General features: G+C 38.4%; 1 protein-coding gene across 1 annotated transcript in view; it reads right to left on the reverse strand.

The window, feature by feature from the left end:
- Nucleotides 1–9,183: 9,183 nt before the first annotated feature.
- Nucleotides 9,184–27,421, reverse strand: part of cdh7a (cadherin 7a) — a 213,835-nt gene continuing 195,597 nt past the window's right edge. Inside the window, exons 10-11 of the mRNA XM_055230084.1 lie at nt 25,372–25,620; nt 9,184–10,749 (exon numbers count right to left, since the gene is read on the reverse strand). Of these exons, the coding sequence (XP_055086059.1) occupies nt 10,232–10,749; nt 25,372–25,620 (767 nt within the window). The 3' untranslated portion in view covers nt 9,184–10,231. The remainder of the gene's footprint in view (nt 10,750–25,371; nt 25,621–27,421) is intronic.

Below are 27,421 nucleotides of genomic sequence, written 5' to 3' on the forward strand. Positions count from 1 at the left end.
CTAACACTTTCTCTTTGTTTCTGTGGGCCAAAGATGATGACCTCAGTCTTGTCTGAGTTTAGCTGGGGAAAGTTTTGCATCCACACACTGATCTGCTGGATGCAGTGTCAGAGTAAATCCACTGGCCCATATTCACTTGCTCCCAGTGAGACATAGATCTGAGTGTCTTCCGTAGTTGTGGTAGAACACATTATTGTATATTAACTGGCCTAATGGCAGCATGTAGAGAGTGAACTAAAGGGGTCCCAGGATTGACCCTTGTTGCACCCCACTACATGATCTGAGACACTGTTTCCAATCTCAACAAAGCAGTTTTTGTCTTCTAGATAGGCTTTTTTTAGGACAGTTTAGTGCAGTACCAGAGATGCCCATCCAGTCCCCTAGTCTCTGTAAGAGAATCCCATGATTGACAATCTCAAAGGCAGCACTCAGATCTAACAGGATCAAGACTGAGACTTTGCCTGCATCAGTGTTCAGGGGGATGTCATTTGTCACCTTGATAAGAGCAGTCTCAGCGCTGTGATGGAGTCTAAAACCCCACCACATCAAAGGAGTGGTTCATTTTAAAGATTACTGGCTGAACTGTGTGTTATATTTGTGTTAAAATGTATTTTTTAAAAAGGCATTTAAAAAATGTATGTAAAAAATGTATGATGTCTGGTATTTTCTATCATTGTTACTTTTAGGATGTTTGTTGATTGAGAAGTGCTTTCTTGTCATTGTAGAAAGTTAAGTTACACTATGTAACTTTTCTGGTGAAGGGTTTGTCACCTTGGAGATGTCATTGCTTTGCCTGAAATGTTCCACAGTGATTAAACTCATCTATCTCCATAAAGACAAGCAGGCCATGCCATCAGGCCAAGGTCAGGTCTGTGGAGAGGTGATGACGCCACTTGCAGTTTTATTTGCTTTTTTTTTTTTTTTTTTCACATTTTGCATTTTGCTATAAATCACTTGCAGCTGAGTGAATGCAAGAAGTTAAAAGTGATACAGTAGAAGATTCCAGTCAAAGCTAAAACAACCCTGGGGGACAAGTAGCTGGATGAAACCCTACCAGAAAAGTTACATATTGCATCTTTAGGTTTTGATCTTAGAGTTTGGCACCAGAGAATACAGTAAATATACAATAAGGAGTAATGAAAATAGTAGAAATCCATTGCCAATCACATGTCAGCATAATATATATTGTGTCCTTTCTTTAAATTTGCACTGCTCATCTTATGTATCCCACTAGAAAAGTTAAATAGTCCACCTTTAGATTTTGATCTTGGTACTAGAGACTATGGTAAAAGCAGTACAGGGTGAAACAGTATAAATCCACAGTTATTTTTGCTCATTTTAACATGTATTTTAAATCCTCTCTTAAAAGTTGCACTCTTCACCTCACGTGCCCTTTATCCAACATCACAATTTCACAAACAGAGAATATTTTGTAATTCTATACTCACAATTTTCTAGACCTTGCATCCTTTTTGTAGCTTCTGTGTGTATGTTTTACTCTTGTTTGGCTCGCCTTGGACGCAGATTACCTTACTCCCCCTCCTGTCTCCCGTGTACAGCTCTACCATATGGGTATCGTGACGGAGGGTAAAAGAAAATGACAGGCTATTTGAAGATGCCCTAGTCCCTAACTTATGAATAATTCAAAGTGCGTATAGCAAAGCAGGTTCCTTCGCGCTAGCTTCAAAGTTTATCGGACCACATTTTCTCTGTGGGGACGAAGTCTACAGCGTGGAGAGAAGATTAGAAAGACAGAGCGCGAACCTGGTCAAATTCAATTAAATACAACCGGGATAATTCCGTCTCCTCATCGCGCTATTGTGTATTAATAGAAAAAAAAGAGCCTGTATGCTAGCTCCTTGGAACGACAATGCCAAAAAGGTAGAAGAGAAAACATGGGGTGAATTATTAAGCAGGGAGTCAAGCGCGGGCTGCCGGCTTCATGTAAAAATATGGAAATGAGAGCAGAGCAAAGGGCGTGATCGATGAATATTTTCATTAATTATGTCAGACAAACAGGGAGGGATCAGTGGAGAGGAGGAGGAGGAGAGGGGGAAACTTGTGATATTTGCACAACTTTGGCAAATAGCAGCGCTGAGCAGTTCGACCTCAGAATGATAGATTAAACCTCAATGCCCTATATCAAATGCCTGAGAGGCATTAGTGGTGCTGTAATTGTGCCAGCACAATTGGGGGGAGGGGGGTCTTGTCTTGTTCAAGCGTCTGTATGTTATTTTTTTAACATTTAAGATTTATATTATAGGTTTAAAGTCACAGACTGAAATAAAAGCATGTTTTTGATGTGTTTATTCCACTTAAAAGCTTTAGGCAGAGCAGCCTGGAGGATGGCCTCATCCTACTTATTTCCATGGAAATGTTTCTTTGGGTGGAATTTTGCACAGTATGGCTTTAAACATATCTGTCTCCATAGAGAATGTTCTAAAGTATGGTTTTGACTTTTTTTTTTTTTCCTTGCATTACAAAGCTCTGTTCTTCTTTTTGGTTTTATTTTTGAGCCCAAGTAATTTCCTTTGTGGATTAGTAATGTTAGTACAAGTTACAGCTTTTGCACGTTACAGGGCGGCTGTGCAGCACCTTGTCAGGCTGGTGAAGAATAATATGAATAATAGTGAATTCTTTATAATTTCAGTGAAATGGAAATTTAGTCCACATGTACAATAATGATCTACATATGTGATTTATGTCTGTCTAAAAATCCAGCTTTAAACTCTCTACTCTACCTTTTTAAACATGAGTCATTACTTAGATAGGCCAAAGTCCAAATCAGAAGCCCGTGTGCTGTGGTGGAGAGGGATTTCTACAGAGAGGTCAAACTCTATTAGCCTTGTTCCATCTGACCATCTCCTCAGACAAGTCCCCCCGACCTACCCTCCTGTGTCCAAAAACCTCTCAAATGTCCACCCCTCTTTGTCCGGCCAATTTGTTGATGATGCGTGGGTTATGATAAGATTGGAGCGGAGTGAGGCGTGATTGGGAGGAGGCCAGATCAACGCGCTGATAGAAGGGCTCCGTGATTGCTCATAAGAGGCCCCCGGCCCGGCGTTTTAGACACTCAGGTCTGATTGTGATGGACAGAAGCTCAATCAGTCATCATGCTACTGCTGTCTTCATCTGCTGTCTTCATCTGATGTTGTGTTGGACAATATGATCTTACTGGAGATTGTTCAACTTTACAAGCAGGACTTTCAGCTGTAAAAATAACCTAATTGATATTATTTGTTTATTATAACCTCTATTTAATATTGTATTGTACTTAAAGCTTCACTATGTAACTTTTCTACCATGTGTCTATTCAGTTACAGATGCTTTTTAAAGGACAAAATTAATAATAAATAAAATACATTCTTACTGTGACCTCAGCCATAGATACTATACATTTAATGCCATACTGTGGAACATTCCAGTCAACAAATAGCATCAGCATGGAGACAAGCAAGTGGCAGACCCTCACCAGAAAATATTGCACAGTGTATCTTAACAAATAATTACACTGTGGCATTATGGAATGGCTAAAAACATAGGTGTATTTAGTAGACTCTAAAAAGGTGGAGTTCTCGACTTTATTATTGTAAATGTGTACATTTTGGGCTTCTCCCCAAAAAAACAAAACCTTGCGGCAAAATGTGATTACTGTACACTGTCTGCATCTAATTATTGAGTATTTTATTGACTGCAAACACAGACAAAAGAGTTGTAAGCATCACTGGGATTGAGTAACTTTGGGCACGTGCACAGCATCAGAGCAGCTTTTGGATGGACCACCAGTTATCTAGAGCTGTAGTCGACTAAAGAAATTCTTGTTCGATTAAAGACATGTCCTGCCGATCAATTAGTCAACTAAAAGGGGGCGTGGCAAAAACTCTCAACAATATTATTCATCTGGATCTGACCCAAACTGCACTCACAAACAAAATCAATACAACATTTTATGCCAAAAAAGTACCAGGAAACCATGTATTTAAATAAAGACAGATTACATTTGTGAATCATGAGTTTAATCTGCGTTTTTACATATAAATACCAAAAAATAAAAATGAAAAATTCAATATTCACCGACTCACTAACATCTCCTTTCCTGTATTGTCCCATAAAAAAAAACAAAAAATACTAAAAATTATATTAAATAACAAATTGCCACATCTCAAATGTACCTTTCATGTTAATTACATAGAGGTCCTTTTCTCCTAATTTAAATTTTGAACTTTCTCCAAAACCTTGAATTTGTCATCATGGAAAAATCAAATAACATAAACATAAAAAGTAAAATTAATTGAAACATACAATTTTATATCTCACTAAATCCTTGTAAACTTCATCAATTCAGACTCGGTTTTGTCAACATATTAATTTAAGTGGCGCTAGTGGTAAATAAAAAGTTAGTTTGACAACTTTGTAGTAGACATTTCTCAGCTACAATCCACAGTTGAGGTAGTGATGTGAAATGGCAATAGTTGGTAGAGAGCCCAACAATACAGCCCCCAAATATACAACTCACAAAAAATTTATAAGAGAAAAATACAATAATTTGAGAGTTCTTGAACTTATCTTTGTCTTTAAAGTGATAAAATGTAACTTCTGGGGGGTGGAAAATCAACTGTAAGCGTCCATACAAATAGAAAGTTGTCATACTGCAGAAGATTTCAGCCAAAGGAACAACACTTCGATGGAAACAATCAGGAAGAGACCCTCCTCCAAGCAAAATAAGAGTCAGGTTTGTGGAGATGCAAGCTCGCCCAAAGCAAGAACACATGGTTTTCTATGTCGTTAGTGCCATAAACACATCTATAATGACAGAACATGCTTTTATTTATTTATTTTTTATTTTTGAGGAGCAATAAAGTTACATACCGGGGGTTTAAAATGCTAAGAGCCGAAGAGAAAATACCTAGACTACAGAAATAACATTTGAACAGTTTCATAGATTACCCCAATTGCTACAAGTGCCATAGTTTTGTGTCCTTGAGCAAGAAACATCAACCACCTTTGCCCCAGTGTCTGTTGTACTGTATGAACTGCATATCAGAGTGCAAACTAACTTTTAAGGGTTCAAGACTGAAAACACTTAATAAATGTGACTATATCCACCTTATTCTGACGTAGCCATTTTGGTTGTGACTGTTACTAACCTGCACTTTAGCTGCGATTGCATGGCTAAGAGCGAATTCAATTCACTTGGAAGAACCAGAGAAAAGTCTCACTGCTAAAATGTTTTATTATGTAGACTGATTTGTGCAAAACATTCAGTGTTTCATGTGCACCGCCAATAAAAACGGATCCTTTTTCTGGGTAGATTGAAAACTGGCAAAATTACACAAATGATAGGCCTTGTTTGGATTAATATTCAATTATCCTCAAATTGTAATGTAATTGTAATCCTAGTCTTAACAAACTTAACCATCGCTATCATCAATTATTAACTAAATTTTTGAGGACCAAATGTGACGTATTGGCAATGGTGCCAAACTTTCACTCATAAGTACTCGTGGCAACTTCCTGAATAAGGTGAATAATGTTTTAATGACTTTTTAATGAAACGAACAGGAGTCCACATGCTTCTTCACACTTCTGAAATACATCATTGTCCTGCTGTTTAATCCATTTTCAGACATATCATAGAACCTGGCATTATCGCATTGTTCCATTTTGTATTTTCTCCCTTGTTCAAGCTGATTACAATTATTGCCTGACATCTGCAAATCCAATGAAACTTCTGTTTGTCCAGCCCCATTGATCAGTTGAAGACTTTGTCAGTTTTCATGTTGTTGCATCGTAATGAACTCAGATGGCGACCTGATTTACCCCTATAAAAATTGAGTTTTTTCTTTTTTTTTTTTACTGGTTCAAAGCTGTGCCGAGTCAATACCTGTAAGAAGACGGCCTATTTACTGAGCAAGTAAAGAAAAATCAATTCAACAAACAAATTGCAGTCACTTGCATCATCATAACTTATACCATCAATTATACCATCAATTGTATTCGTGAAGGTTTGCATCGGCAGGAGAAGCTAGTTGGATTGCTTGAAGCGCTAATCAAAAACATGTGGGTCAGCGATTAGGATACACGTAGTCGACAAAACTAATCCAGGTTTTGGCTGAAGTTCTTTTGCTCAAAATATATCAGATCATGAATTAGTAATGTAACCTTGAGCGCTGCAGGTCAACAACTTAATGCCTGTTTCAGTTATATGGGAGGCATGTCTGCAATTGTGTCCAGGTTTGAAAAAAAAAAATACATTTTGGCTATTTGAAAATTGACAAAATATGTTCAAGCAAGAGATGGATTTTCTTTACCAGTTTTTCCAACACCTATTTTCCATGTTGCATTGTAGTTTGTATTACCTATGTATATTGTAATGATCTGATATTTATTTACCATTTATTTACCTCAGAGTTGGCACCTTTTGTTGTTCTTGTAACTGATGTGTTGTTGTTAATGTGACTGCTTTTGTATGTGGCATTTGGTTGCTATTTCGACAAGATGATGAGAAGGTTCTTTTCATCAGTTACTGGTCTGTTTTGGAGACTGGCTCTAGTGACTTGAGGCTGCTGTTGTTTTGCTCTTGTTTTGGTGTGGGTTATGGCCTACGGTAGCCCTTGCATCCAGAAAATAAACCACCAGAAAACATTCCTTACACCAGAGTGCTACAAAACTTTAGCGCGCCTTTTAATTTGCTTCTATATTTGGTGGTTAAAAAGGCCATAAACAGAATGGATGCAATAGGATTTATTACTAAGCTGATTAAACATAGCTAGACATTTGACATCTATAATTTGAATTGAGACAGGGGCAGATTTTGCATTGAAGTTGGAATACTATTTCACAATTTTGACCGTAATTTGTTGATTTTCCTTTTTCGATTTTAATTAAAATACTTTTGTCCAAGATTGACATAATCATAATAACTGCAAGAAAAAATAAATCACTGCAATTTTATAACACAAACTGTTAGCCGTAGAAAGAGACATAATTCCCAAAACACAAGACACGAAATTGAATAACAAAAAAAAAAGAGAATATTTTATTTATTTTTATTGACTTTTTTGCAGTCTTTTTGGACTTCTGCAGAGGTGTAACTCTCCAGCGTTTTACCCTTTTTTCCCCCAAACCATACCATTTGTTTGTGGAGGTTGGCTACATGGGTAATATGGCTACGTTAGCTTAGCACTGCGAGTTTGGAGTAAATTGATTTCAGATTGATTGAATGCATTGTAAAACACTTGGGTGCCTTGAAAAGTGCTCTATACATCCAATGCATCATTATTATTTTTGTATGAAAGGTAAACACAAGGGAAAAAAGATCATTATCCACACGTGTCCACAATCCTGATGCAATTTTATCTTGAGAGATCTTGAAGCACTAAATTTTCTTCCGTCCCTATACTCTTAATAATTTCCCTCATTTCACCCAAATGCTTCAAAATGCTGTTTACAGTCTTTTTCCCTTTGCACCCTGCTGCGATCCACATGGAGATAATTACGTTCCCACAGCCTGTACACCGCGCACTTTGAACCTCTGCATACGTATCAGTCGGCGTGTGTTGGGTCAGGTTATTTACATATGCCTTGCACTGCTACATGTGTTGTCGTTTTGAACTATCTCGTAACAGCGTTCCTTTGACTGCCGCCGCGTTTGTAGAAAACAGGCGTTGTTCTACCTCTATCGTGGTCCACGCTGTGCCCCGGTAACCATCAAAAACATCATCAGGCCTTTCAACTACAAAGGCCCCATCAAAAGAATATAGGAATAAAGAATGTTCTCATATCGGCTCTATGCATTTTTGGTCCATGAAGAAGGCTGGATCCTTCATTTCTTCATGTTGGAGAAAGGGAAGCAGCTTTGGTAAAATGCTGGAAGTAAGGTGGAATAGGCTAACAACCTTTTTGACAATAATGTACGGCATGGATTTTTCAGAACAATAAAATGTATATATCTGCATCCATCTAATATTCCATGTATTCCTAGATTGCAGGCTCCTTGGTCAATGGTCACAATTTTATATAGCACTTTTCTACTTCCAAAGCACTCAAAGCACTTTACATCAAAGAACTACTCACCTATTCACACATTCATACACCAGTGTATGCAGATACTGAGGCCGAGGTGGGTTGAGGTCTTAACTGAGGATATGTCAGCTTTCATCTGTCGAGCTGGATCGCACCGCCATCCTGTGGGTCAGTGGATCAGACCACTCTACCAATGATATATTTTTTTTATTGAAAGCGGGATCTGAACGGCTAAACGTCAGATCAGAGGACTCTACCAACTGAGCTACTGTCATCCTTCTTCTTCTTGTTTTACGGCGGTTGGCAACCAACTTAAAGGAGCATTACCGCCACCTACTGTTCCGGAGTATGGGACAAAGAGTGAGCTCAGAATCTATATCTGTATGTACACACACACACGCCAAAAAAAAAAAAAAAATTTAAAAAAGGGGCTGCTACTGTCGTCCGTAATGAGTTCATATTGAAGAAAGGCATTGCTTCAGTATTGACATGTTGGGTATTGGCCCACTGATTACAAGATTGTAGACACCTGTGATGCTAATTAGTGGACACACCTTGGATTAACATGTCCCTTTGGTCACATTATTATCAGTTTTTCCTAGAGGTACCATCATTTATCTTTTTTAAGTAATTCTGTTGAAGCATGGTTCAAAAGCAATGTCTGACTTTCATTGGTTAAATTTCATAGAATTTTATTTATTATTGCTTTTATCAGATTCAAGTTATTTTTGTGACCATTGTGAGTTTTTCTTCCATTAACCGAAGTGTACCAACAATTTTGTCCACGTGTGTATACAGGATTTGTGTGTTAAACGTGTGAATGAAACAAAACACAACTCCGAGTATGTTTTTGATGAGGAAAGAACTTCATAACATAGATCATAAAATATCGTAATATGGGCTCTTTAATTCTTTCTTTTATTGTTTTATTTTATTTTAATGTCCCAGGCAAAGAACAAAAACACTCTTGACTCAATGAACAGAATGTCAATTTATTTAATGTCAGCAAAAAGATAAAAACATTTGCACAATTTTGCTCCCTCAAAATAAATAATAAACTATCGGCTGCACATGTCGACACCCAATTGTAACAGAACATCTGAAGCTGGAAAACCAAAAACATTGGCACAATATGATTATCTTACAGAGAGTCCCTTATCACCAATAGACATACCATAACGTAAGCTTCATTTCTGAAGGACACTATATTCTGCTCTGTGCCGACTATAGAAGCAAATGTCATTTACTTACAAACTGCCACTTCACCCGGTTAAGCACTGTCACTTCAGAAACAAATGATTATATTTTTCTACAGTCTATTTGCCATTAATCTGGCAATTGAGCTGTTCTGACCTTCAGCGAAGCATACCTCGACCCCGTCTTGTACAGAGAATTACAAGTGAGTCCTGACATTTCATAGCTCAGAATTCATACTTCTGACTTGGTGTTAGAAAGTAAAAAATAGACACACTCCACATTTAAAGATTTGAAAAATGTTTTGTAAGGAAAGTAGTGATCCCTTTGTTTAAGCAACTTATTATTGTCTCATTGTGTCTTTAGCACGTTGACGGGAAATGAATGTTTAGTTGCGCTTTTCAAATGTAGTCCTTGAGTAACGAGGCTCTGTGTTGAAATGTTTATGGCAAAAAACGCTCTTCCCAAGCCTGTTCCCGTCAAAGCAAAATGCTAAAGAAGAAATCATTAACATATAAACTGTTGCCCGTACGAACAGTCAAGTGATTAGCCACGCGAGACGCAGCACTTTATGACAAACTTCAGTTCTTTTTTCAGAGCACAAAGATAGCAAAAAAACGCATCAAAAGCGAGATGCAAGGACAGGTGCCTTCCCTTCCCCCCTCCTCCCGAAAACAGTTCTGACACAAATTCATTCAGCAGTCAATGGTTGGCCCGGAGCCCGAATCTGGAACCTTTAATGTCTTTTGCACACAAGGTTTCCTCCCCAGTCAAGCCACTTTTGAAGTCTGTGTCAAACTCGCCATGGTACGCTTTAGAAAAATCCATATGGGGCAGTAAACAAACCACAAGCTTTGAAGTCTGAGTCCTTTCCTTTCAATATCTCTTGTGTTTGTCTTTGAATCTTCCCTCCGATGCACTAAGGCAGACAAATCATATACCGTCAACAATAAATTATTTTTTTTTCTTTTAGTCCGAGGAGTGTCGATATATAGAAAGCCACTAAAGGGCGCTATGAGAAAATACTCGCCCCTTCGCTGTTGCCGTAAAGGTCGGCTAGCTTTTTGAAACGCGGACCCCAGTTGCTAAGATAGTCATAGTTCTGATCCGAGTCTGTACTTAGAGATTCCAGCGAACTTAGCGACTCCGCCACCGAGCCGCTACCTTCAAAAGCGTACGTCTGCAAGGAATCGTACGGCGGGGCTGAAGGGTCGACGTCGGCATCCTTAAGGCGGTCCCAGATGAACTCCCGGAAGACCACGTTGTCCGGGAGTGTTTTGTAGGAGGGACGGGCGGCGGCGGGCGGGTAGTGAAAGAATGTGGGCGTGTCCGGGGTGACGTCACGGCGCACGTTGGGGTCTCTCATGACGTTGAGGTTGCGTAGGGTGACCATGTCGAAGGCCTCGGTGTCTTCCTCCCCGCCGCCCTCGTCGTCGTAGCGGACGATGTTCTCACGGATGTCACGCTCCTCGTCCAGGATCAGAGGCTCCTTCCGACGGCGACGCATCATCACGATCAGAAGAACCATCACTGGAGAGAAAGAGAAAGAAAGGAGGATTAAGGCAGTTGGACAGAGGTATATAGCAGATGGAGTGTTTACCCTTGTTTTAGCAGTGTTCCCTCATTGTTAACTTTGTATCATCAAATTTGTATTTTGACTAATTCACGCATGTTTGAGAAATCCAGTTTTGTTACCCCCTGTCCCTGCCACATCCCTGTACTTAGTTGCAATTTATTTATTTTTGTTAAATGAAGAGTCCAAGTGATACATGTAGGGCTCTAAGACATCACATAGCCACTTTTAATAAAATAAGAATACATAAATGGTAAATCGTTTATTGCTACACTGATATACCACAATGTGGAGAAGAGGGTGCAGTTCTGAATATAAAGCCAGTATCATTAGATTTAAGGCTATAATGTAGAATATTCCAGCCAAAGCAAAAACCTCTGTGGTCATAAGCAATTGACAGGCCCTTCACCAGAAACATTACACCGTGCACCTTTAACCCACTTCCATCTTTTTGATCATATCGCTCCATTAAGACTTGCTGATAGAAATGCTTTTTTTTCCATCACATGGGTGCAATTTACTTAATACCATGCCCATTGCTGCAATTTTAAGTCAATTTCAATGCCTTCAATTTAAACTGAAATGTATAGCATGTCTATCCAATCCAAGTGAGGAGCCTTTAAGTCTGCATCCATCTGTCCTGCCCCAAAGTTGAATCAACAAGCATTCAGTTTCAGTTAGTATATGGATATGACCAGGAAATATATGCATAGTCATGAACATAGTATTACCGCAACGCACTGGGTTTAAAGAAAATAACACAAATAGCATGTGTTTTGTCTCAGAGCAGGAAAATGCCACTTGAAATTAATTCTATGTAGCACTGTTGTCCTTAGTTAATGAGTTAATCACGCAGTGACTTAAACAAACAGAGATTGTTTTCTCATCGTAATTAGCCCTTTTCTCATAAGCTCTTTAAACAAGGCATGTTATAGTAACTTTCTTGCCTATTGATCCCAAGTTTAATTAAGAAACAATTTTGTCAGCGTTCTGTTGAATGAAATCTGCTCTAGTCATTTTCAGAAAATATATTGTATAAAATTGTATTAAATCAATTTCACAATATGGTAAATTGAAAGGCTGTTTTCTGAAAATACATTTTTCTTTCATAGAGACAAGGATCACCCCTTAAAGTAGGGCCTATATACACCAAACTTTCCAATCTTGTACTTTTGACAGATCGTACAGAAGGATTTGTTGATCTAATTCTAAGCCTGATTTATAAAAGTTGGAGCTCTGAAACTCTGAAAACTTTTATATCAATTTTGAGTTATAGTTTACTCAGGTATCAAACGAAATATCCAAAATCCCCTATGTAAATTTTTGACATCTAATTATAATACATCAACAAAATTCCGATTTATGGATGAAGTGTGTGTGGAAAGGGAAGTCTGGACAGCTGCCTCCATGACCTGGCTTCAGAAAAAGCAGTACAAAAATAGATGGATGGACATGATGAAAAATTATTTATTTTAATTTTTGACAACGTTTTATCATTACTGAGATCTAAAGACTGAAAGGAACTGAAAGCATCTCACCATTCAATGCACCCACTATCTAATTTCCAACCAAATCAACTACAGGAAGCATTAAGACCCTCCAAAACTTCAGATCAAACTTTTCCTCCTATGAAATCTTTCTTAACCCCTGTCCGGCTCTTGTTCCCTCCCCCATACATTACATCTGAAAATAACTCCACGCCCAAGCAAACTGGCAAATGTCTAATGATACTCTATCCATCAACGTCAAGTCTGTGCCGGTGAAATATCGCTCCGTAGGCCCATATATTTCCCCAGCTTTTGCGGCATTCGGATGGGCTGCCGTAGAGAGTGGGACCCAGCACCCAACTCAAACACTGTGCAGCGTCTAATGAGAGAGCAAATGGTACAGAGGCAAGTGTCAGACGGAAAAGGTTGGTGGAGATGAATGGGAAGCTCTGTTTGCGAGTCCTCACAATAGCTACTGTGGTATTGTGTCTTGTCAAACAAACTATAAAAGCTGGTTCAGGAAAAAGTTGGGGTGATACTTAAAAGGAGAGAGGTGCCACAGTGATGCAGTTAGATAAGTCTTTACCCACTAACTGCAGGATTGCTTTTTTAAAATCTTACGCAAAACACTTAACCCACATTGCCTACTTAAGTATGGAAGGCTGTCACAGAAATTGTAATTATTTTTATCTTTTGTAGACCTCAAAATCAGCAGCAGTTGCCTTGCAGGGTTTCCCAAAATCATTGCTTGAACCAACAGAAAGTTTGAAAATCAAACAATGGAACAGTTCAAACAGGTAATGTTTTCGCGATACGTGGGAGCGTGGGTGTATACTACTCTATGTGGACTTATACTTGTTCTGTTACAGCTCAAGATCAACAGGAATCATACTTGATGAGGCAACTCAGAAAGAATGGAAAAAATGGAAGCCATTTAAACTTGCATGTGTACTGGAGCTTTACCACTGAGCCACAGTGGAGTGCAGCTAACTTTCCCTCACTTTGTCACTGTAGGTTTGTGCTATTAGTTGGTGATTTGTTGATGTATTTCAGACTAGTAATGTAAAACTGAACTAATTCATTTAAACATCAGTGGTTCAAACTAATTCCTCACTTTCCTAACGCTTTCCGTGCATCCTAATTCTTCACTGCAATGAATCTGTCACAATTCTTCCATCACAGTAATTCTAACAACTAGCATGCTAACAATGCTCTTGCCTTACTTCCTGGTTTGCAAATGATAAAAAAAAGCTTTAGAATTAAATGAAGATAGCACATAATGACCTAATTTTGACCCTAAGAGCTACTTTTACAATGTATCTGTACTGAGGCAAGACAAAATGTACTTAAACTGACAAATGAGTTAATTGAAATGAACACAAACACTTTAAGCTTAGACAGTAGTCATCTCATGCAAAGAGAAAATGATGGATTATATCTGCAAAAATATGTCTATTGTCTATTCCTGCTTTAATTTATGCTTAAAATTTCATATTATCAAGATGGGTGAATCCAAATAGGCCTCTATGACAAATTCTAAATAGCTTTGTATTATAAAATTTACTTTACGCAGCATTTTTAGGCGGGACGTCCTAACTGGATAGGGTCTTTCAAGTTAACCTGCCACTTCCAATCACTGTTGGGACTCAATTTGTGGTTGGAGACAGGATGCCAAACCTTTTATGCATAAGGATGTTCCCTCTGATTTTAAAAAGCCGGGTCATTTGAAATTCTATTCAACTCAATGGAACCAAAGTGAATTACAAAGTGGCACATGGAGATGGAATTTTCTCAGTGCTTTCCAGAAGGGATTTAATGTCTCGAAAGCCTGCCACAATGCGTCACTGCAGTGGAAACCCGCCAGCATCCGATAACATGGGATGAGCCAGGAATACCAATGGATTTTGGTTTGTTTAGCTAGCCATATTGGGAAAAATAAATACATACAAATTGCCAGTCTGCACTTCATAACGCAATTACTGATCATGTCGACTAAATGGAAAACACCAATCAATGTAGCGTTGTGGTTGGTGCTGTAATTGAATTGTTTAAATAATCTGTCGTATAAAATCAATAGGGAACAAGGTGAGCAGTTTTGGCTGGCCCTGGCGGTGCACTGCCGAATATAACAGTTTTTAAAATTAGTATTACTATGCAAGGGCTGAGTGAGTGCGAAGAATCCCAGCAGATTATTTGGTAGTTTTTGTTTTTCACCCACTTGTCTTTGATGCTTTTGCTTGTTATAAAATTGATAAAAATATAAAACTGAAAATTATTATTGGTCAGAAACTTAAAACTAAAGGGGAGATTGCAGAGTGTGTCAACAGAAAAAGGTCATTGTTGTAAAAGGTTGTTGGCTGCTTTTATGTGTCGAAAAAGATTTTTAATTAAGAATTTCAAATTTGAGAATCAAAGAAAAGTTTACTTTGAACTTAATTAAAAACATTTTGGTACTTGGTTCAAAATTAATTAACCCTTTGAGGTGAACCGTATGAACTTATTACCACCAGATAGGTATTTTAATATCCTAGGAACTTTAAAAAAAACATAAATAGAACACATGTTTTCTTTTTTTTTTCTTTTTCTTTTTTGGAGGAAATTTTTATAATTTGCACTGCTCAATAATATGTTTATACAGTTGCCTATGCTCACTGCAAGGTAACAGGTTCAACGTTTGGACCATGAATTCAATTTCTTCTTCTTGTGTCTGCTCCAGCCCATACTCCCTCATCCCTCAACCATGCAAGCTATTCCTCCAACTAGGTACTCTTCATTAAAATGCTGCCACGTGGTTTGGAGAAGGGTTGTGGGCATTCAAAAAAAAAGTTCAGTGTTCCCATAGTAAGTAATAATAGAAAAACAAAATTTTAAATGATCAAAATGGAGTAAAAAAAAAAAAAAGGCATTCAAACCTCAAAACTTCATATGTCTATCCATGGAGTTCGGAATGATTTGCACTGTTGTCATAGAAATTACAAATAAAAAAATCAAATTAATTTTTGGCTAACAGTCCTCAAAATGGCGTTCATAATATAAAGGCATGTGATTGAAACTCTAATTAATTAATATAATCCTGACTTTATGTGAAACCTATTTCGTCAGGAATACTAAATTGACTTTCTGTTTTGATTAAGTGTTGTTGATTGTGGCCTATGACATAATGCTACACCAGAATCGGGCTTTCGACCACCAACTTTGCTGTTAGAAGTCAAACCGATACAGGAAACATACTGTTCGTTTTAAATAGCTGACTGTACAATTTGAAATTAACTCTCCTGCTTTTCCTTAACTGTCTCCTATATTAGCCATTAGCTTTGTGCGTTTCACCTGACCTGCTCTCAATGTGCTATTAGCATTTAGCATCTCACCCCCTGCCGCCATAGCCACCATCACGATCGACTCATTATGTAAAACAAATGTGCGCTTAATTGACTCCCTCGGCCTCCCCTTCCCATCTTCTTTTGTTCCTTATTTTTAGCCACGTCGGGCTAACCACGCTGAATGATTACACAGTTAAATGGACAAACACATTAGCGGCTTTTCAATGCAGCCTAAAGATCGAAATTTAGCCTACCGCACCAACGGAAGAGATACGAGAACAGACAGTAAAAATTAGCATTGCGTGGCTTCAGAAGATGATTTATAGAACGCGTTAGATAAGTAAGACAAAAAGACGCTAGAATTGCCGTCTAGAGGATAAATGTAATGTTCTAATTGGGCCTCCTGAGAACTGCGCGAAATACAGCGGTAAAGATTGTCAGCGTACCGGGAATTTTCAGCACAAGACAAAGGTGACTGTATCAATAAAATGTGTTTTAATACAATATCGACGCGGCCGCTTCGAAGCATTTGTTCAGAGGGACGAGGGCAGTAATTAAATCTAAAAATATCAAGCGGATGATTAATGGCCACTTACATGATGAGTGAGTGCGGCCCCAGCCAACGTGGACCAAAGAGTATCCGGAAAAGAGACGGAGATAAGGTAACAGGCTGTACGTGATTCAAGCAACGGTGCAATTAAGTGTACTATTAAGTGTTCCTAAGTAAATCTGTATATATCTATAATTCTTAATGCTATAAAGCTGTGTTTCTCAGATTGACCTATTGAAATGCAGTGCAGAAAAGTATATACGATTTCAATTCCAGTAGTAACGCAGACCCCAGTTGGATTCCAGCGAACTTTTGATTCCAGCAGTAGTCGGTACAGAATACTGAATACCTGCATTAAACTATATTTTGTAACATGTTCCAATAAATGGTGCAATCAGAGTACTGCAATCTGAATACTTGGAATACTCTCACACTGGACTGCATTAATATAATGTACAAACGCAATATAGGATTATAACAGCTTTATATGTGTAATGTTTGTTTTTTTTATTATTATTATCAATGATGTGTCAACATGTACACGACACAAGAGGTTTTTTATTTTTTTTATTTTTACTGACTAAAAGAATGCAGTTTAAACCTAAATTGTTCAAATACACCAATTTATTCCTTTGATTTTAGGAAAGTACCTCAATTTTGAATACCTCCAATTGAAGGCCATGCACAACAGCCATGAATGTGTGAACCTGTATCTGTCAATCAAACCGTTACCTCGACGAACCATCCACTCACTGGACAATGGACATGTCTCGCCCAACGACAGAATTCAACAGTAGGCGCTGGAATTGCACCGCCGACCTAAGGCTCACCGGATCTGACCGTGAACAATGTTTACGTCAACAGCGAGATTCACACCTTTGCCTTTCAGATCACAGGACGAGCGCTCTACCAACTTCTCACTAACAGCACGAGCAGCCTTCATTTTTCCCTCGCTTCAAACTTCAGTGCACTTACAACCAGCTTTTACATCTTTGCATATTTTTTCACCTCAGCCCATATGATTACTATGATCACCAATGAAGGACTCTCCGCCACCGCAGCCTGCATTCCAGTTATTAGACCCTGTCCTCGCCTGAAATCACCTGTCCGGATTGATGGATGCGCAGACAGACAAAGAAAAGTTTCAAAGCGTCTGACAGGCCCGGGGAACCGATTGACACAAATCTCGGGGTCTAGCTTCGTCATCCAAAACAATGCAATCACACGCAATCACGCCAACAGGATTGCTACCTACAGATTGAAAAAGGCCCTGATGATGCGCCATTGAGGAGGCTGGGGAATAAAGGACGGGGCTTTTTAATACAAGGGAAGATGGACAGGCTGAATATGCAGAGACGCACCAAATAGAGGGAATGATCCAATTCGAGGGAGGAAAAAAGACAAGTCGATATACGGAGGACATTTGAGGACGCACGCAAACAAAAGAGACGAGTGCTGTGTGTGAAACTAATGGCTGGTTTCTAAGTTCTTTAAGGTGGTTTGCAAACTTTTCTCTTTGAAAGTCTCCTGTTTTTTACCTACAAACATGTCTGCAAAATGATGTTAAGAAAAAGACACATTTTCAGATAATTAATGTGCATTGTATACTTGACACTGACTTGTAAAACTGCACTGTGTACCATTTCTGGAGGAAGGTCCACCACCTACTTCTCTCGATGGAGATGTAATTGATTTTCCACAGTATGATATTAAATATTTACTAGAAGATGGGCAGGGTGGGCAACTTACTCACGAGATCTGTCGAAAGGCAAAACCCACTCACAATAACAATGAATGTTAACAATGAAAGATATTTTTGCCAAGAAAACAATTGGAATTGAAGTTTAATGCTACACTGATGTTTAGATCATGCACTTTTTTTTACCTCGAACTTAAAATGACAGACAAGACTATTATAGTTAGTCTATTCGGCTGTACAGTTTAGAGTCTACTCAATGGACTTATTATGAAGCACTTATAATGTCTAAGATGTGCTTTGGATACACAGGCTCGATGATACAAACCTCCATTTGCTACAGTATGTGTGGTCTATCAGAAATCCATTAGCCCAGCCAGCTTCAGGGCTTTGCAGTACTACTGAATAGATACCTCTCTTCTTGTAGCTCTTTTGAAGTTTTCTGAAGCACTCAAGCTGCAGTCTGTAGTCCATTGTAAAGGGGACTAGCATACATGGCTATATTTCACTTCTCCTCCAGAGTTCCTCTATGTGCAGTCACAATCTAAAAAATGATTGAAACTGAACGTGGGACACTAATTTAATGCTGATTATTTGAAAATGATGCTTGTTTTTTTTTTTTCTATAATGAACTATTAAACATATTTCTGCAAAAAAAAGGATCATGCATTCATTATAATAACATTTTAAATCAAACTTTAAGTAACTTTATGTAAGATTTCATAAACTTGATCTATCTTTATACCCAGATATAAAGTAAATATGTTCAAATAAAATATAGCTCTTAGTGATAACTGAGAAACTGCCTTTCTCTGCTGTACTGAGGGACTCATTCTCAGCTCAGTCCTTGTTATCTTGGACTACGACGTCAGAGGTATAATACTCCCTACAATAGAAGCATAGTTAGACTGAGACCAGACTGTAGCTAAACTGGGGTGGACAATGTCTTGAGAGTTCATGTCCCCGGGTCCTGTACTCATGGCAAATAAACATCAGCACAGTTACTTTAAACCTTCATACCATAGTCTTACCTTTATCTTCCAATGACCAACATCTATACTGGTCAAATGCAGAGGATCATTTTACATACCTTAATTTTAAAGTTGTTTTGTCCATTTTATCAGTAGGTAAGAACCCATAGAAGAGTAGTTTGATTTCAGCTCAGACCACTTGCATACTGCTGTTGTTTCCTTAAGCAAGACACGTCCTCCCTCCATGTAAGCCAACGTGTAAATACACTGTGTGCATAAGTGATTGATAGTGGTCCGTAGGGCTGATGGCACAGATTAGCAGTCTACTCCAGAACAGCTGCCATTACAAAAGAAACCTACAACCGACCAGGTGTGGAGTGAATGAAAATAACTACAGAGAAGCGCTTTGAGAAGGTTGTCAAGCTGCTAACACACAATACAGGTGTAAAGCATTGTTCTTTCAATTATTACTGTCAGCAATCTTTATCACAAGAAAAGTCGCCATTGGTAAAAGAAATTCCTCCAAACCTAGTTAACAATATACGTAAAACTTCACTAAAAAACTTGCCTAGGTTTTTCTATTTTTAATTTTGGATAAGTTTATTATTTTACTTCCTGATCACTTCCTGGACATGAACTCCAGATATGACATACATAGAGATAATTCCATAATTTATAACTAATCTGGCAACCATAAAGGCCCAAAACTTGTCTAAATAACACAATAGTTCAGATTAGACAAGTAAAAATAAATGACCAATATTACACCAATATTTTGTTAAATCAATGTTTAATCTGTCAGAAATATGGTATTTTCCATGTTGACGATGTCGGTAGAGGTATTACATTTTAGAACTCACCACTACTTCCTGTATTTTTGTATTTTTCTTCTCAACTTTTCTCCACAAAACTGCCACTTACCTGATCTCAAACCATGATACATATTTACTACAGGTACTATCCCACCAAACCAAGTATTACTTAGAAAAAACAACAACATGAAAACCTGTCATATGCCCTTCAAGTTCCATTTTTAAGTTCCCTGAAGTACCCAAGTGAGTTCGAGTACATTATAAAAACATCAAGGGGACTTGCATAGAAGGCTGAATTTGACCCCATCACAGCACTTCTTCTATGCGCTGTTTAGATTGGACTGCGCTCAGTGAAGACCACTTGGGCGTTAAACTACAGTGCGGAGCCTGATAGGAGAGCTGCTTTATGGCAGTTTATGCAGCCGCCAAGTGACTGCCTCAGCCTTAAGAGAATGTTAACGAGGGCACATTCAAGTGTCTGCTAACATCTCAACATATGGTACGACAAGATCAGTTGCGTCGACCTTGGTTTTACACAATCCCGTAGATTTACTTCCAATGACCTCAGTGGAAGATGGAACCGAGACAGGTGTTTGAAAGGCCTTAACCACTGCCATTACTTTAACAGCAACGCACTGTCCCACATCAACCGAAAACATGCACAATAGGTGGCTAATCCTCCAGCTAGGTACTCAGGTGTCAAACCCTGTTGATTTCTGCTCTGATGAAGCTATGACTGACCAGAATATGTAGATTTCTCTCCTCATTCTTCATTCCACTTGGCTAAAACACAACCTGTCAGCAGCTCACTTAAATACCTGGGCTGCTTCACTTGAGTGGGGATGTGCCGGCTACTGACAGTCCACTGTCAACACCACTCGAGCCTCGAGAGCCGGAGTCACTCGAAATCTAAAAGAGCACTTCTCCCGTCACGCACTATTAACTATGTTTATTATGGTGTTGTTGTTGTTTTTTTGAGTAACACTTGGCATTGATATGGAAAGTGAGTAAAAATAAGTTAAATACTTAAAGGTACATTATGTAACTTTCTGGCCTCCACCTGCAGTGCCACTTATGTACTGGCATACATATATAAATAGACAGTAAACGGTCACATATTTATATAACACTTTTCAACCTTCAAAGCACTCAAAGCACTTTACATCAAGGAAACACACACATTCACACACTAATGTACACAGACACTGGAGGCAAGGTGGGTTAAGTGTCTTGCTCAAGGACACAATGACAGCATTCATCTGTGGGAGCTGGAATCGCACCACCAACCTGTGGGTCAGTGGATCGGTGAATCAGTGGACAAATGTAGAGCATTTGTCCACTGGCTCTAGGGCTGACCTGCACAGTGCACCCTCCTTATTTTACGATGGCCGGCTCACCATGGTCTTTTTCCTTTTGATCCATCTTTACGTCATAGCATATGCATGTGTATATTTTACATGTGTGTGTATGTATGTGCCTTACATAATGTTGACCACTGACAAAAATAAATTGAAGTGAGAATTTAAATTGATTCCATAAAAAACTATAAAGTGAAATTAAACAAAAGCAAGGTTGCTAATCTATACAATCAGCCCCTCTGACCATCACCATCACTCAGGCACACGCCACATTCATACTTGGTAAGATGGGTGAAGTGCCTTGCTTAAGGACACAAAAACACTAGCACCGCACTGTGGCACCTGATCTTACCAGCTGTCTCCCATCCAAGCACAAATGAGCCCCAGCCACTCTTAACTTCGGAGATTTGATTAGATTTGTAGTATTATTCACAATGGCACTTTGATATTGATTTAGAGATTATGAATGAACTTTGAACTCAAAAAAGGGGTCAGTGAGTCACAATACAAGAACACATTTGTATTAATTAAAATTATGTAATGTATGGGGGAGTTGTTTGAATTTTACATGTTACATTTTACAGCTGGGTCAAAAATAAATAAAAAAAATACCAATTACAAGATGTTTCAGCTTCACCAAATAACTGTAGTACATAGTTTTACATACCTTAATCGTAACGTTGTTCTGTCCATTTTATCAGTATTTAACAACCCAGAGATCAGCAGTTTGATTTCAAGTACTTACTGTTGTTGTTTCCTTGAGCAAGACACTTCATCCCTCCATGTTAATGTTTAAATTTTGCATAGGTAAAATAATTAAGAATAGAAACTGTATTTTGGGGAGTTTTTGTATTTTACATATCAGAGAATATGAGGATGGAGTGGATGGAGTCGGTGTAAACATGGGCAAATTATTAACACACAAATTTACAGCAGGGTCAAAACTAAAAAATAATAAATAAAAAATGTAAAATATAAATAAAAATACCAATTACAAGATGTTTGAACTTCACCAAATAAATCCCAACTGGTTCCAAAAACATCTCTCGTTGACTAAAGCAGTTAATTGAGCCTGCTGGTTGAATTTCACTATTTGACTCGTAAACATGCTGTTTTCTATTCAGCCTGCACTGGCCCAGGTCGTGTGTATTTACCACGGGAAGAAAAATGTGCCCCTGTGCCCTGACCTCCACTGAACCTTTAGAACCAACTCTGTTTTGGTGCTTTTTCTTCACAGCGCCGCAAGAATGGACAGTCTCTTCAGCTCTGGATGCAGGCTATTATAGTGAGTAAAAGTCCACATTAATTTCACCACACCTTAACCCAGACCTCGACTGCACAAGGAAAAACATATTTTTTCTAGCGTCTTTGACTTTGCCAGTAAATAGGGCTATTCTTTGAGAAAATAGCACAGAATGAACTGGAGGATTCTTGTACTATCACGCTAGGCAAAAATTTTGTGTTTCCTTATAGAGAAGTGCAAGCTTTTTTATCGGAACTAACAAGAGACAAGTTCACAAGAGCTTTGGGGCATGGGTTAAATTAAGTGGAGATATACTTGCAGGCCAGTTTGCAGTCCTAGTAACTTACTTTCTGCTTTTGATTCTTGTGGAGTGCTTTCTTGTTTTGTCATTCATAAATATGCATTCAGTTCTTAATAACTACACTTAGAGTAGCATTAATGAAGCATGTACAGAGACAAGACTTCATTCTTAATGAAGACATTGTTTACAAAGAAGGCTTAGTAACTTAAACGAACCGTACATAATATTTTGATTTTCAATCCAATCAAATCAAAATATTATATACGGTTAAAAATAATCCAATCCAATCCAATGGATTGGATTATTTTCAATAACCTAATCCAGATCTGAGACATGTTCAAATAAAAAAAAAATCTTTTTACTTAACAATTGTAATTTGATTTATTAAAGATTTATTCCTAATTACAGAAACATTAAACATGATGAGAGCAGAAAGATTATCACATGAGTCTCATTGGAGTTGCCAGTTTCAATGTTGAACTAAAAGACTTAAACCTAAAATAACTCTCTCTGATCTAAATCGTCACTACCTAAACTCCAGCGCCTGTCATTCATTAATCAGTGCCAGTGCAGCCTCTGCAGCTCAGTGAGTGAATTCTGCAGGTTCTGAGTTTTCACATGAGGAATGGCCTCTCTATAAACTGAGAATAAGATGATGATGTGATGTAATGCCTTTTTTAAAAGCACAGGCCAAGAAGGCTCGCTTAGGTGTAGTTATGTTATTTTCCCAATGTCTTTCTTTTGCTCAACAACGCTGTCAAGACACACATTTAAAATCATTAAAACATCAAACTGGATCTCAGTATGTATGAGCCCTGCCTTGCATTGTGTAACTTTTCTGCTAGAGCGGGTGGCACCACCTGCTTGTCTTCATGGAGCCAAGCCAAGTTACAGGTCAGATCTGCGAAAAGGCGACCCCATTCATAGTAAGACTGTGGTATGTTTATCAAGCTACTTTTGATCAGTAATTATAAAAGAAAATGCTAGATGTGTTTAATACTGTGGAACATTCCAGGCAAAGTAATAACATCTATATTTAGTCAAGGAGATGGAGGACCACTACAAGAAAAGTTACTCCATGTACCTTTTCGCAATTACTAAATGTTAATTCAGATTATACAATGAAGAGAATTTGCAAATAAGATGCTAAAACTAAAGGAAAAATAAGAAATGTGCATGATTTGGCATATGAAAGAACAAATATTTAATTGAAAAATGTCATTTCATAATGTCATATTTTGCTGTCTGCAAAGTACTCTTCCTTTTTTAATTAAAATTAATTTTAATTTAACTAACACATAGCAACTAATTATGAGTTTGGATGTCACTTCATTATGTCTTTAAGTTATGAAAAGGTACACAATATTGCAGCTAACAGCAACTCAAAACCTGTAATTAATGTAACACATTTTGAAAGGTTAAAAGGGCTGTACCTGATTTTCCATGTGTTTGAGCACAATCTGTCATAGCCCAGTACAGATATATAATATACTGCAGCTCTTCAAAATGTTTGCTGTGTACTGTATGAATGTAACTATAAAGCATAATATTGTCAGAGGTGTGGTTAGCATGCTTGTTGTTAGATTTTCCATAACAGCAACACTCTCTGAAAGTTAGGAAAAGTGCTTATAAACTCATTGCGGTGAATAATTAGGATGCTTGGACTGCATAAGGTAAGTGAAGAATAACTTTGAACAATTGCAAACAGTTTAAAATGAATGAGCTCTGTTTTTGAGACAGTAAAAATCAGGTACAGCTCCTTTTAACACATACTTTAGATAATAAACCTTTTGGTGGGATTGTGGCAGTACACAATATTATGTCATTGTTACTTAAGGCACCTGTGGCTGAAGATTGGGAAGTTGGTTTACATATTAATTATAATTATAGACACAAGTACCGTCAACGACCTCGCTCCTGTTTGGCTCTTTAGTTGGTATGAAATGCACACTCAGAATTATAAATATGGACCTCGATTGACTACAGAACAGCATGGTGTTCCTTAGTCCAGTGTTCTTTTAAATATTTCTTTAATGCCAACACACATTTTTTTGATTACAAAGATTCCACAGCACATCAGCCTAAAATATTACCAATTTAAACAATTTAGAAGGACACTCAGAACACTTCAAAATGGTTACTAATCCAATTAAATGCATATGCAAATTAAGTTAACTTAAGGAGGAATGGGCTGGGTACTTTTTTGAGCTTTTTATCATATTATAACATTGTTCCTCATCAAAAATATGCCTGAAGAGGTTATGTTTGTCATTCGTGCATGTTTGAGTAATCTAGCGATCTCTCCTGGGCACTATTCAAAACCTCCTTCCAGTTAGAAGTACAAGTACTAGTTAACCAGGAAGCTCTCTGCAGTGCTGTCCATGCTCCCACCACATGACCCCTCCCTGCTCAGTCCTCCCCTCAGACCAGCGAGCAAAAACAAAACTGAAACTAATTAAATATTTTAATATGCTGTTTTCCACGAATATTCCATTTTCGAACCGACAGAAGGTAACGTGGTGATCTAAATATGTCACGTGTTAGCAATTACTACCCCACAGAAGTGTAGTACCCCCCTCTTTAAACTGGGACTTTTTTCTGAGGGAAGTATCATGCTCAACGACACAAAAACAGTACGTAATTCCAGCTTGGGAAATCGAATCACGACCTTTGATGTAGTGTGTGCGTTTGCCTGATTTTGACCCAGTACAGTGATGACACAGCCCAGGTTAATTTGAGTGAAGTATCTTGCCCAGTAACACAAAAACAGTACGTAATGCCAGCTTGGGTAATCGAACCACCAACCTTTTTTCATATTGTGTGTGTTCTCCTGACTCTTACCCAGCAGTGTGATGATGCAGCCCAGTATTGCCATAAGAGCGCCGGTGCTGAGGCCGGTGGCGGTGTAGGCTATGGCTCCACAGGACAGTGCCACCCCGTCGGAATCGCACTCGCACACTCGCACCGACAGAGTGTTGGTGCTGCTCAGAGCCGGGGTCCCACTGTCCACGATCAGCACGGGCAAACGGTACACCGGCTGCTCCCGCCTCCGGAATCCCCCGCGCTTGGTCAAGATGGACGCCGTGTTGTCTGGAGGAACAGGAAGGAGAGAACAATGAAAAAGATTAGAGTTGGTATTTGTTTGTCTGATTATAATGTTGCAAGTTATAAGACGCCAAAAGTAAATTCAACTGTCAACTGGACAAAAAGTTGTAGGAGTGAAGACGTTTCGCTGCTCATCCAAGCCGCTTCTTCAGTTCTGGTCAGATTACGGGTGGATATCTGTTTGAAGGGAGGAGCTAACTACAGGGAAACTGAAAAGAGCGATTATTTCCACTTTCTATTTGCAGACTTTTGGTTTTTACTATGGATCAGACCGGGACAACTGAGGGATTACACACACAAGTTATAAGAATTAGAAACGAGTCAGTGTAATCCTTGTGTAGGAGTGGTAAGAAAAGTTTCAATGATTGACGCGTTTCAACTCCTATCCTGAAGTCTGGTTTGAAAATTACCTTTGAAACCTTCATACCAAGATGAACTATGAGTCAAATGTTTGGACGCATGGCTATTTACATTGTCATTCTCACTGAACGCATCAAAATTATGAATGTACAGCAATGAAATGTAGTATTAAATGCATGAAATGACTCAAAACAACAACATGCTTTTGAGTTGTTTCATGCATTTTGTAGTGTTTCATATTCTTCAAAAGAGCCACCGTCTGCTTTGATAACTCTGTGGCTGGCATTGTACCAATAAACCCTGACGAGTAGCAGAAGAAATAAAATGTGTCAAGTGGACAAAACGTTGTAGGAGTGAAGACGTTTCACTGCTCATCGAAGCCACTTCTTCAGTTCTGGTCAGATTACTGGTGGACACTGCCTTATATCTATCTGAAGGGAGGAGTTAACTATAATGAAACTCAAAACACCTATTGTTTACAGTTTCTGTTTGTTAGCTAGGTCTATTGTGCTACTTTAAGTGTGCACTGTGCCTGAGTCATATTTTGTATAGTAGATATAAAGCAGTGTCCACCAGAAATCTGACCAGAACTGAAGAATGGATGAGCAGCGAAACGTCTTCACTCCTACAACATTTTGCCCAGATAACAGATTTTATTTTTCTTTTGCTATGGATCAGACCTGGACGACTACGGGATTACACAGAAACCCCGATGAGGCACAACTGTGAAGTAAAAACCATTTCAGGAGACTTCATCATAAAGCTCATCGAGGGTTTGCAACGGTGTCAACAAAGCAAAGGGTCGCCACTTTGAGGATTTAAATATAAAATATAAAACATATACATTGTTTCATATTTGCACCATATATTGGATGTGTTGCGGATGAATCTGTAAAAAGAAAAAAAAAATGAAAGAAAAAAAGAAAAACAAAACTGGGGAAGTATGTCCAAACTTTTGACTGTTAGTGAACAAAAATCAGCCCGTAGCTCCAGACTAAATAGATACTACAAGTGTTTCACAAATACTCAGTTTGGCGGTAGCGTTCCAAGTCCGTTCTGCTTCACCAACTTAGTGTGCGACAGTCACACCTTCAGCTGCACCCCACTGATATCTGTTAACACTGAAAGACAGGTGTCCAGTCACACTCACATTCATTTGCAGTGTTTTTATTGATTGACAAAACCATGTCTTTGGTCAGCTGGAGAGACAGCCGAACTCAAACAACTCCCAATTAAAAACAAATGTTACCAGAACGAAACAGTACAACAACAAAAACGGTAACAAGCAATTATCCAAACATCCGAACTTTAAAGACGCCATTAGGAGACGGCACAGAAACAAAGCAGAGATCAAAGTCATCCAAGACACAAAAACTGTGTTACGCTGTTGTTTTCCAAAGACAACGTAACTCTACCAGTGTTGTTG

Source organism: Periophthalmus magnuspinnatus, chromosome 20 (genome assembly GCF_009829125.3).
Source record: "Periophthalmus magnuspinnatus isolate fPerMag1 chromosome 20, fPerMag1.2.pri, whole genome shotgun sequence".
Lineage (NCBI taxonomy): Eukaryota > Metazoa > Chordata > Actinopteri > Gobiiformes > Gobiidae > Periophthalmus > Periophthalmus magnuspinnatus.